At 49.1% G+C, this 13,054-nt stretch overlaps 1 protein-coding gene across 1 annotated transcript in view; it reads right to left on the bottom strand.

Moving 5' to 3' along the window:
- Positions 1 to 13,054, bottom strand: part of TG (thyroglobulin) — a 266,107-nt gene that overhangs the window by 184,838 nt on the left and 68,215 nt on the right. The window contains exons 23-25 of the mRNA XM_034668642.1: positions 8,422 to 8,538; positions 7,654 to 7,769; positions 4,126 to 4,234 (exon numbers count right to left, since the gene is read on the bottom strand). Of these exons, the coding sequence (XP_034524533.1) occupies positions 4,126 to 4,234; positions 7,654 to 7,769; positions 8,422 to 8,538 (342 nt within the window). The remainder of the gene's footprint in view (positions 1 to 4,125; positions 4,235 to 7,653; positions 7,770 to 8,421; positions 8,539 to 13,054) is intronic.

Here is a 13,054-nt window from a genome sequence, read left to right as displayed (position 1 = left end):
GGCCGCCTTCTCCGTCTTCAAAGTGACAATTGCAATTTTCCCCTGCCTAACTGGGCGGACTCCACCCTCCCGACCCCCTCCCACATCGAGCTCTTTGATTCTTCTACAGACACTGTAACGTTTCTTCGTGATGGATTCAATGTGTCTTTTTAAAGCTTCTGCTAGCATTTTAAATAGGATGGTGATCGCTGTTGTCAGTCCTTTGGTTAAAAATGGCACGGTTTGGGTTTCGCCTGTGCCTAACTCTAGTTTTCCCATAAGCCCTGTTATTTTTAGAGCATCATTTTGCAAAGAGGAGATTTTTCCAGCAAGATATATATGTATATATATATATATGTACATATATAGACAGATAGACCGACAGCCAAAATATCTATCCTAATATTATGTCCGTTTCCCATGTGAGGAAAGAGAGTGAACAGTCGTGCCTAGGTTGACATAGCTGGTGGGTGGCAGGAGGGACACAGAGTCTGTGCTCTTAGCCAGCCTGACCTCCCCTCGACCCAGCTGTCCACCAGGGCTTAACCGACTCATGCACCTGGAAGTCGTGGAGAGGCTTACAGTGTGGAACCCAACAAGACGACCTTCAGAATGAGACAGACTGGAGTGCAAACCCCTACAGCACTTCAGAAGCTCAACTTCTCCGTCCGTTCAGCGGGGACGACAGTATGTAATCTTCAGGACGTTGAGTAGGTGAAGAGCTAGACCATATGTAAAAAGGCCAAGCCACGAGCCTGGTGCTTAGCTGACGCTCAGCAGATATCGTACAGGTCTCCAGAAAGCCACATCCTCTCCTCCTGACATTGGATCCCTCCGCCCCTCCGGCCTGACTGCCCTGTCACTCACTGTGCCTATCCTTCACCAAAACCCAGCTTAAATTCAGGGGCCCATCTCCCCAATTTTTACTGTTAGAATTCACTTCTCTCTCCCTAGATCTCAAGGCTCTATCATCCTTCACCCTGTCTTTAAGCTACTTGAGACGGGTGTCTGCTTTCCCCACCAGCATGAGAGTCCCTGGAGCCATTCCCTGCCGGCCAGCGCTGTGGTCACCGGCCATATGTGACTATTTCAATATCTGTCTCAGTTCACTGAAGTTCATATTGCAGGAGCCACATTCCAAGTGCTGGTGGCCACGTGTGGCCCCTGGGTATCATTTTGGGCAGCCAAGGTTTATAGAACATTCCCATCACTGCAGAAAGTTCCCTGGACAACCCTGGAGTGTAGGGCTCTCTCTCGGCAGCCCCCGGCAGCCCCCACCTCGCCCGGCGTGGAGGACCTCCTGCCCTGAGGCGTTTGGTGGTAGGGTCCTCCTCTTCCTTCGCTCTCAGTTCCAACACCCTCTCCTCTTCTTCAATGAATGTTCATCTTTGTTTTCCTTTTCAAATTGTGATAAAATATATGCAACATAATTGCCATTTTAACCACTGAAAGTGGATAGTTCAAAGGCATTCAGTACGTTCACATTGCTGTGTGGCCATCCCTACCATGCATCCCCAGAACTTTTGCTTCATCCCAAAATGAACCTCTGTACCCATCAAACACAAACCGCCCCTCCCCTCCCCCCACCGCCCCTCGTAACCACCGTTCTACTTCCTGTCTCTGTGCATCTGACTGTTCCAGGAAGCCCATGTCTGTCTTTATTCCATGGTCCTGTTTCATTTTCCTCAAAGCACTTACAACCCCCCAGAAATGATCTTATTGCTAGACCAATTCCTTTATCAGTCGGTGGTTCTGTCTGTTTTGTTCACAGCTACGGCCACAGTGCCCGCCAAGTGCACATCACACGGCAGGTGCTCGGGAAATATGTATGAGAAGTGCCAGTGCTGAGCACACAATGGTCAAGTCCTAGATGCTGTAGCTGGCCTGGGGGACATTTCAGAGCTGGGGGAGGTTGTGCCCTGAAGTCCCTGGTTCCACCTCGATGGAGCGGCAACCCCTCTTTGTAGACCTCATCTGTGAAACGAGGGGGTTGGGCTAGATAATCTGGAAGGAACCTTCCAGCACTGTCTTCCTTTGAGTCTGAAAAATCCCATGGCTGCTCCTCCATGTTCCAGGCCACAGATTTTAAGTGGGTGTAGACAGGATGGTCCTGGAAGATGGATCAAGGTGTCCTGTCTTCCAGGTCACTTAAGGTCAGGTGTGTGAATGCATGGGCCTGCCTGCTGCTACCAAGAGCCACTGACATGGGAGGCTTTCAAACACTGTGTCTCGTCCTCCTCGCCGGTGACATCTGATCCCCGTCCTACAGCACGTGAACTAAAGAAGGGGTTCCTGAGCAGAGATGGGGCGAGGAGGTGGGGAGGCAGAGAGTCTCCCTTCTCTGTTTGCTCTCTTAGGATGCAGAATGGCTGTCTGTGCATTTTCTGCTAAAAAAAAAAAGCAAAACAAAACAAAAAAAGCAACCCCCCCCCAAAAAACCGTTCTGCCCTGATTTAGTTTGGCAGCAAGGAGGCTTCTCAAGTTCCCGTGCAATCTCCCCCGAGTATAAACTTTCAGGAGACGAGAACAAATAAGAACAATCACTTCGAAAGAAACAGAGTTGTCTTCTCTTCAAATGTGATAAAAGGCCAAGAACTGGTTTTAAAAAACATCTGGGGGAGGGGTTACTTGTTTGCTTTTGATTTTGGTTTTCCTTTTCAGAAAAAAAAAAAAAATCTCTATGCTCTGTTATTTTTAAATAGATAAAATGTAATGATAATTGGAATAAATGCCAGAGCAGGAATTCTGGTGACCCTGGCTGCAGATGAGAGAAATCCTAGCTCTGCTGGACTCCACTCTCCCAGGGGAGCCCTCCCCTCGGACAGGACGGAGGCCGTAGGTGATGGAAGGGCCAGAGACAGAAAGCCACAGGCGCTTGTCTCTGCCATGGGCTGCCAACCGTTCCCGAGGCTCGGCGCCTGGGCCATGGCACCGTCTCCACGTGCTGCCAGCTCCTTGCTGCGGTCTGAAGCTGCCGGGAGCCAGGCCACCTGAGCTATGGACCGGGAGCATGCCTGCCTCCCCCCATGCCAACCCCTAGACCCTCAGTCTGGCCCCCTGGGCTGCCATCTGGTCTGCAGCCTTACCTCGGGTCATCAGGAAACATGGCAGCTAGAAGGAAAACCATCTCAGAAATCTCCGGCCCTTGCTATTTACCCGATTCCGCGCACTGTTCTAAGAGCACAGGTAACCCCACTCCAAGCCTCCCAATCCCCTCAGTTCACCTGTGACTCCTATTTTACTGGTAAGGAAGTGGAAGCCCAGAGAATGTCAAGGACCTTGGCCACGGCTAGTGTGCGGCAGAGTGGGTCAGCCCAGGAGGGCCGGCTCTGGCATACTCACCCTGAACTGAGGGAAGGAAGGCCCAGAGCGCAGGGCCCAGCAAAGTGTCCCAGCTCATGGGGAGCCTAGCTGAGGCCTAGGGCACACACCCTGCACTGATGGCCCCTCTCTTGGGCCTGACGGAGAGAAGGTAGGAGGCGAGCAGGGCAGGGCAGAAGAGGACAGGCTTCCCAGTCCCTGCTCTGTGAAGCCATGCAGGGGAATTCACACACACTTAGGTTCAAACCCACCTCCCCATTTTATTCACAGCATGACCTTGTGAAACTCTTCTAATCTCTCTGAGCCTCAGTTTCCTTATCTGTAGAACAGGGGTATGAACCCTTTCTTGCCTTCCTCTGAGAATTCTGTGATGGTGGATGAAGGCTGTTTGGGGAAGTGAGCTGTAAACTGGGGGATACGATACATCCTTGTTACTCAAAATGTGGGCCTGGGACCAGCAGCTTTGGCATCCAAGAGAGGTTATCCGAAAGGCAGAATCTGGCCCAACTCCAACGTATTGACTCAGCGTCCACATTTTTACAAGCCCCCCAGGTAACAGGCATGCACAGTGCAGCACATTATGCAGGAAACCCTGAGCAAGGCTAGTGAGAGGGGAAGGGCTTGGAGGTTTGGACCTTTGTGAGAAGGTCTGGTAATTTTCAGGGCTGGCAGAGACCAAAGGAAGGGGAATGCGAAGCTTTGTGAGTGGGAAGGCCTGAGAGGGGCAGCCTCCGGGAGCTCAGAGCCCATGCCCCCGCTGGGGATCCAAACACCGGTCAGGTTAAGCCACTGAGGCCCCAGAGCCATCCAGCTCAACCAACTTACCCTTTTTCAGATACACAGATGGGGGATCTTGAGCCCCACTCCTCACTGTCACCTGGCACCTAAGACTTCCAAAGCCGGTGGCCTTTGAATTCCCCAATGTGTCTTGATCCTGGAGATGGAAAGAGGTTACATTATTACCCCATGATGATCCGTTCAATTCAACAAACATTTATCCAACTCTAACTGTGGCTAGGCACCGGGGCTACAAAGATGAAAAAGAGGAGATTCCTGTCCGTTAGTTTCTCCCAGGCTTTTGGAGCACACAGACATGTAAGCAGTAAATTCCAGCCCAACGTGTTAGCTGCAAAGACACATGGAATTCCAGAGGAGGACACTGTAGAAGAGGGAATGATTAATTCTATTGAGAAGGGCAAGCTAGGAAAGTTTCCCAGAAAAAGAGAATCTGAGTGGGGTGCTGACGTATGAGTAAGAGTTCGTCAGTTGGAAATAAAAGAAGGGGGATTTTAAGCAAAGGAAACAGCAGAAACGAAGCTAAAGAATTCTGTGGTGTTTTGAGGACTAGAGCCCGTGGTTCTCAGAGAGGAGAGGGAGGCAGAAGCCAGCTCGTGGAAGGACTTATAGGTGCGGCTCGTATCCGGGGAGGATCAAGGGAAGCTTCCTAAGCTTGGAAATGAGGTCAGACTTCCAAAGCCCTTGCCTTCCTCACTAGTCTCCAGTCTCTCTTTCTGACTCTTTCCAGCACTCCCGCTGTGTGGGGGTGGCGGGATAAATCTGTTTTTATCAATTTGTGTTTGGTTCCCAGTGTTCTGCCCTCCCCTCAAAGTTGCCTAACTGAGTGTCCCGGCCATGGGAAACTTCGAATGGCAGGGGCTAAAGTGAAGTTATTTGAAGGCAACTGCTCTTCTTCCTTTTTAGAAGACCTGAGCTCAGTGCAAGGATGGTGGCCTGGGGAGGGGAAAGGGTGTCTGAGAGGGGGAGAGTCCTGCACTTCTGAGAAGGGCGTGGGTGGTGGGTCCCAGACTACAGGGCCCTCCCATGCCCCCACCCCGTGTGTGGTCAGGCCTGGAGGGAATGGGACGAGTGTCAAGAGGACTGTACACCTGCAGCCTAGACCCAAAGCACAGGCTTCCTGCCTTGGTAGAGTCCCTTCCACACCCCAAACCTAGTCCGGACACATGGTACGGGGAAGCCTGAGGGGAGCGCCTGGCCCCGTGGCCTCAGCACTGGGTGGCGCGGACCAGTCACGTCACTCACAATCTATGATCGACACCTGACCCCCCTGCCTCAGGATAGGAGAGGGGCCCTGTGAGAGCTGAGACAGGATTCGTGCCAGCCTGTGAGCAGTACTGACAGCAATGGTGACAACTATCATAACGGTCACTGGGCTCTTTCTCTGAGGCAGAAACCGTCCTGTAAGCTTTTTCACGTATGACTTAACTCAGTCCTCACAAGAATCGGGAGATACAGGTGCCACTTGCTACCCCACATCATAGATGAAGATTCTGAGGAACCAAGGGACAAAGAGCCACAAGCAAGCAGTGGGGCTGGGACCTGAACCTGGGACAGCCTGGCTCCAGAGTCACCTCCTTCACATGCCCTCTGCCAGACTCTCTCCCTGGCTGAGAAGTTGGAGGGAGAGTTCATTCCCTTTTTTTTTTTTTTGTTTTTGTTTTTGTTTAATGAAGAAGCATTTATTTTATTTCTTGTAGAATAAAATCCATACTTACTAAGCAAACAGTGTTCAGGGCATTAGAGGCCCAAATGACCAATAATCCAAAACTTTTGCTCAGAGAAATGCCAGGTGCTAATATGTGCTCAGTAAATGTCAGCTATTTTTGCTACTAATAATTCTATAAGCTGGATCTTATCCCTTAGCGAAAGAGAGTGGTAGAATTTCCTTAGGTCAGAGATTCCCAGTGACTTGGCAGCTGCCCAGGGAGCAGAGTCACTGACCGGGACCTCAGACCCCTCGACCACAAAGTACCTATGGGAGGTGTGGACAGAGGTGTCCCATTAGCAGAACCACACTGACACAGACCAGCCAAGGTGAGGGGACAGCACCTGGAAAGCCCAGATAACAAATAAATCCAGCCAGTCTGCGTTGTCCAAAGGCATTAATGCTTGTGGGTCCTGACTGTCACCAGCCTGTGAGCCTATCCTCCCTCCCCACCCACAAGCTCTCTCTCCCCCAATAGATCTTAAGACAGGCCTCAGTCATGATAGCAAGAAAAAATAAAGACACAGTCATCCTCCCCAAACTGTTTTAACCTTAAGCTCAAAGGAGCTAACGTTGCCTCAACGACGACTTTGTGTCTTGTGACCTCACCAGAAGCCTGCGAGCTCAAGCCTGCATGTAACAGACGAGGAGTGTGAGGTCAGGAAGCTGCACGTGGTCTAACAGCCCCAAACTGACAGCTTGGGATTCAGTCCAAGACCCCTCCCTGCCTCTTCTCTGGCTCCTACAGCTACAGACCCTGGCTCGAGTCCTAAAATTCAGGGGTCCACCTTCCATGCCCTTCCTGGGATGTCATTTATCAACACACACTCACACTCCTTGCACAGGTGTGTGTGCAAAGGACGTGGGATTCACCAGTGTTGGTGGTGTCGCAAAACTGCTAACACAGGTACACGTCCTTTAAAAATGTGACATAAAGGGGCGCCTGGGTGGCTCAGTCAGTTGAGTGTCAGACTCTTGATTTTGGCTCAGGTCATAATCTCGGGGTCATGAGTTTGAGCCCCGTGTTGGGCTCTGTGCTCAGCAGGGTGTCTGCTTGAAATTCTCTCTCTCTCCCTCTCACTCTGCCTCTCCTTCTGCTCACGTGCTCCCTCTCTTTAAATAAATAATATCTTTTAAAAATGCGAAATAATTTATGTACATCCATAGAATGGATTGGTATGCTGCCATTAAAAAGAATGAGGTTCATTTTAAAGATACAGAAAGTTAAGCATTATGCGAGAAAATCAAGGTAGACAAGAATATGTATTATAAGATATTAACATTTAAACAAACCCAAAAAGATGCTTCTAAACACATACAAGTTTTCTGGAAGTTTCCATGAGAAACTGGAAGAGTAAAAATGGAGATTTGCATATGGTTAGGAGCTGGGAAGTTAGGACAACTGCTTCCCACTGCATCCTCTTCTGTCCTAATTCATGGTAACAATGAAATTGCCAGCTTTGACCTCCAGACACCGCTATTTTATGTGGTTCAAACTAATATTTAACATTTTTAAGCTATAATCATATTTTACTTGTACACTGGAAAGGAATGCTGGGGTCCAGGACTCAGAAAGAAAGTTGATATTTAGGGCTCTGGAAAAGGTCCCCTCATGCCCAGTGCCCACGCTGCCCAGTGAGATAAGCTGGCAGGTACCAGAAGGGAGCGCTCATCGTTGACATTCCCTTCTGACTCTTGTCACGAAGCGATTCTGCTCAGACGGATGCTGCTTCGGACAGCTGCATCCTGAGCCATCACCAGTCCACTGCCGTCTCCATTTCCCAAAGCCTGATGTCCGTCCAGTCAGAGCATGTCTGACATGGAACCCCCACACAGCGGCTATGACTCACCTGAGTCGAAGTCACACAGGCGATGTTGTCGCTGCTCCAAGCATAGAAATCACACGAGACCTCTGATCCCACCGAGGACACCGTGAGGGAGCTGCAGGCCGCGTCCAAAGCACAGTCTGCGGGCAGCACAGGCCAGTCAGCACCTGTCGCTCTCAGGTGATGCTAAGGACAGACGGACACATGCCTCCACCCCCAACGCAGCCAAACGCACACTCGTCTGTAACACGGACACCAGTGACCTTCCTAGACTGTAAGGTTATGATCCCATAACAATCCTTGTAAGCTTACGCACCCAGTAAATGAGAGTTGTTATTACCCCTCTCTGGCCTGGCTGTTGCTACAGACAGACAGCTCTCCCAACCGGGACAAGTCAGTCTACAAGGAATCCACGTCCTTCATTTCTGCTCCCCTGTGTTCGGCATTGTTCTTGGTACACAGTAGGCGCATTATAAACTCTGAAGTGAAGTTACGAGTTGGATGCACATTTTGGGAATCAACTGATTTACCAAGTGGCTTTTTTGGGTTTTTTACGTAAATTCAGTTAGCAAGCATATAATACATCATTAGTTTTTGATACAATGTTCAATGATTCATTTGTTGTGTATAACACCCAGTGCTCATGACATCATGTACCCTACTTACTGCCCATCACCCAGTGTTCTGATAAAGTGTAAATTTCATTAGGGTTTTGATGGTTTTATTCGATTTGTCTTGCCAAGGTCAGCAGAGCCTATTTCTGCATGCACCCATCTCCCCACCACCCCTTACCTGTCAAGCACTGCATCAGGGGGGACTCAGAGCCAGGAGCTTTGGACCTGCCCACTGCAGTGACATTGGCACCGAAGATCACCTGAGATTCTAGAGCCTTCTCAAATTTCCGCATCACTGAAAGGAAAGCAGAATGATCAAATTTGACCCAAACGGCAGAGGGCCTCTACATAGAAGCCAGAAGTGCCAGGTCAAGAAATCCCTTCCCATTCACAGCTCTTGGTCACACAGGAGAGGAATTCCCCAGGAATGTCCCCAGGAGAGGAATTCCCTTTGACAATAGTCCCAGCACACTGCTTCATATCTGACGCAGACAGCCATGTGTTACCATGTCTCCTTCTGCTCCCTCATTGTCAGGAGGGAAAGAGAAAATTTAATATTACGTTAGTCCTTACAACTCATTTTTTTCTCATCAGTATGGACTTTTTATCAAAATGTATATTTTCTTACCCTGATCATTGAGTGCTAATTATCTTATAATTATTTTGTTGAAAATGGAAAATTTTCTTTCCATCAAACAATTTTTACTTCCTTCTGGGAAAAGGTAAGTTATCGTCTACAAGACAAATAAAACAGGCACATGTGTCTTCACGTCATTCTGAGTACGTGTGCCGTGGCTCAGGCATTTTCATGATAGTGTTTGTTGAAGTGACATATCAGCGTCTGTTTCTCTAGCTACCATCGACACGCCTGAGTTCTTTGGTAGGAATGACAGAGACACACACTCATGGAACTAAACAGGGGGGAAGAAAGAAATACAAGTTCTCAAGACAGTAGGACTCGGAACTCATTCTTCACCAAGCAAAAAGTACTGCGGGTAACTCTCAAGGAAGGAGACTCAATTTAAGCCAAAAAAAAAAAAATGCCCAGAGGTGCCAATGGTTTGCGAATAACTATCAAAAACCAGCCCCCAACGTACACCAGTATTAGTTAGTTTGCAGACAGAATTGTTACATGGGCACATAACAGCACCCATTCTCCTATACCTCTATTGCTTTATAAAACAGACTTGGGTCTAGATTGGTTTTTATCCCGTCAATACGTTCAAGACCACCCAAAGCCACCTCGTCTCCATTTTCATAATAAGTGCAGGAAAAAAGTATATTCCTTCTGGGATAAAGCTGGGAGAGAGGATGAATGCGAGAGAAATTGCATGCGGTAAGCCTTCACAAATTCTGATATAGAAAAAAAATTTAATTTTATAAGGGATTCCTTCCATATTGATCACTGAGGTTGCCAAGTTCATGTGCTCAGCCCACACTCAACTCTTCTGTTCTTATTTCTCTCTCTCTGTTTTTTAATTTTTTTTTAATTTTTATGCCCCTTGCTATCTTGTTTGTAGAGACTGCAGGCTCCGGTCCAGCAAACCCCAAGCTATATTCAGCTCTTCGTCCCTCAAGTTGAATAGGTATAGACAGGTGCTCACAACCTTGCAGCCGACTACACAACATTGGACAGCTCTTTCAGTTTCCAACTGAAGTCTTTCCAGATGCTGAAAGTGCAGTCAGTTTAGCACTTCAGTTAGACAATCTGCTGGTTTTTGCAAAAGGGACACCTTGGTGATGAAGATGTTTATGTTATAGCATTCTGTGAGGAAGCTCATTGCCAAACAGAACAGAAACAATCCAGGCACTAGATTGCCAGTAACTCCATAGAATATTGCATTAGCTGGCAGATTTCTACAGGCTAGTGGTACAATTTCCCACATGGCACATTTCAACTTAGCAGGTATTTGCAAATGTCTTGGGGACGTGTAGAGGGCTCACATGAGAGCACAATCATATTTGATCATGGTTATGTATATGCTTGTCTCTTTCCAAGGCAAGGACAGTGCCCGGAACGTATTTGAACACCCGCTAGCTGACACAGTGACAGAGACACTACTTTCCTATGTACTGGATGGATGCACTGAAGAATGAATGAATGAATGCCAAGATCATTGCAGCCCCAGAAGGCCTGGGAACATTACGAAGATCCCAGCATAGACCTCTGGGCACCTGACATGCTGTATGAAGTCTCGGGCATGGGTCAGCAAAAAGCAGAATTAGAAAACTGGATCTAGAATTAAAGGAAGACGAGCTTACAATATTTCCAGTGTCCACGGTCAGCAAGTAAACGACTCTCTCTGTGGGTAAAGGTTTGTTACAGGTGATATAGAGAAGATGGGGGGGACTGCCACAAAGGGACACAGCAGGCAGAAAGGGAAGAGCACCAGCTCTTGAGTCCTGCTACCACCACCCTTCACCGGCTCTGTGTCCTGGAGCACATTTCGATCTCTGAGAGCCCCAATTTTGTGGTTGGGGGGATTAAACCAAAGAGCACGGGAAACTCAGTACATGATAGCAATCCAGTAAGTGCCGAGTGCCTTGGTCCCCTGCGAGGACACCTGCCTCATTGTCAGGGCCCGTAAAACTGGCTGCAGGAATTCGGGTGGTGGGAGACTCTCCGTCCCTGATGGCCTTTAGGAAATAATTTCGAAGAGACCGAGATAATTACATTAACTCATTCATTCTGCCGACAAGCACCAATGACCGTTGGATAGAACAAAAAGTAAGACAGGATCCTAGCCCCAAAGTGTGATATGACCTAAGGAGGCTAGAACCCAGAGAGGAGAGTGAGGTATGTGATTTTACTTTATCCCGAGAGCAGTGCAGAACCACTAAAGAGGTGTAAGGGGCATTGCATAAACAGAACTGCCTTATAGAATAATTGTTCTAGCATCATAGCAAAAGTCATTGAGGGGCCCACACTGGAGCAGAAGGACTAGGGAGGACTACAGCAGTAATACCCGTGGGGGAAAACCCAGGCCTGGCCACAGCAGGTAGAAAAGAGGCAAATCTCCACCCCCAGCCCCACCCCGTGAGATAAAGCTGACCTCTACACCCTGGGCTTTTTCTGGGTGACAAAGGCCTCAAAAATAGGACTGCAGTCCCACTCCCAAAGAGGGAGCTCCTCTCAAAGGCTGAGTTGACTGGATTCCAAGAAAGGGCTATTGACATCCCAGTGGGGGCCCAGCTTCTTAACACAGAAATCCTCTTGAATATCCAGAGAGGGAAACCAGAAACTTGGAGCTTTGCGCAAGAAGCCAGAGACTGTGAGGTCCAATCCAGAAGCCGTTTATCAGCCAGAGCCTCGGGGAGGCATTCCCGGAGTTGACAAGGCTGGGCTGCTGCTCACAGGTGCTTCTGGGACCACTGATGGAGCTGTCCTTTCCGCTCTGGATGAGCACAGGGCTGACCCAAGCCTGAAGCGCTTTGCCAAGTACAGATTACAACCCGGGGCGCCGAGGCATGCACAGGGAAACAGAGAGCAGTGCAGTTAAGAGGCAAGCAGGACGTGATGATCCCAGAACAGCCAGGAGTCACCAGGGCCTAGCAAACTGCTCCCCGCTGTGGCCGGCCTCCCCCTCACTTGTGAAGGGCGGCTAAGGGCGGCCTGCCCGCTGTTCTATGGCACCTTCAAGCTTTAACACCCCTGATTGCGGTTTCTGCCCACGAAGGGAATATTGGAAAAAAGAATTAGACTTTCCTTGGATTTGCAGTTTATCCACGGGGAAATGCGTGTACACACACACACACACGCACACACACATCCTTGAGATTCATTAGCTCTTTGCAGAAGAAGGAAGTTATTGTTCTGAGCGTTACAGAATGAAAATGCCTCACTTGGATTTTCTCAGGTGTCCTATGTAATTAGCTGCCCCCACTTCCCTAGAGAGCAGGTAGGCTACGTGTGTGTGTGTGTGTGTGTGTGTGTGTGTGTGTGTGTGTTACGTGTGTGTACAAGGGCATGTGTACATGTGCAGGTGTGTGCTTCATAAGGAAGCAGGTAAATCTAAGCAGAAGCAGATTCGTGTCATGGAAAGAACGGGCTTGGGGCGGGATATACAACAGTTCCAGTTCTAGGTATGTCATGTCCTGATTAGTGAGGAAGGTAAGTCACCCAGACATTCTCTGCCTCAGTTTCTTCAGCGAAATAATTGGAGATAATATCTACCCCTGAGAACCGCTGTGCAGCTCACNGTGTGTGTGTGTGTGTGTGTGTGTGTGTGTGTGTGTTACGTGTGTGTACAAGGGCATGTGTACATGTGCAGGTGTGTGCTTCATAAGGAAGCAGGTAAATCTAAGCAGAAGCAGATTCGTGTCATGGAAAGAACGGGCTTGGGGCGGGATATACAACAGTTCCAGTTCTAGGTATGTCATGTCCTGATTAGTGAGGAAGGTAAGTCACCCAGACATTCTCTGCCTCAGTTTCTTCAGCGAAATAATTGGAGATAATATCTACCCCTGAGAACCGCTGTGCAGCTCACGCATGACTGCCCGGCACATACATCAGGCCCTCTCCTTACACAGAAATCTGAGGGACTCGGACAGCCATGTTGGCTCTGCCGGGTCAGGCGTGCAAAGGGTCAGCCAGACCTCAGGCAGGAAGGCGACTCTGTGGAATAGGTCGGGCCAGGTCCTGAAGACTTGGAGCCGTCAGAATTGGAGGAANCGCATGACTGCCCGGCACATACATCAGGCCCTCTCCTTACACAGAAATCTGAGGGACTCGGACAGCCATGTTGGCTCTGCCGGGTCAGGCGTGCAAAGGGTCAGCCAGACCTCAGGCAGGAAGGCGACTCTGTGGAATA

Source organism: Ailuropoda melanoleuca, chromosome 9 (assembly GCF_002007445.2).
Source record: "Ailuropoda melanoleuca isolate Jingjing chromosome 9, ASM200744v2, whole genome shotgun sequence".
NCBI classification, from domain to species: Eukaryota; Metazoa; Chordata; class Mammalia; order Carnivora; family Ursidae; genus Ailuropoda; species Ailuropoda melanoleuca.
The sequence above is the reverse complement of the archived record's forward strand: the minus strand, read 5'-3'. Positions and strand labels throughout refer to the sequence as shown.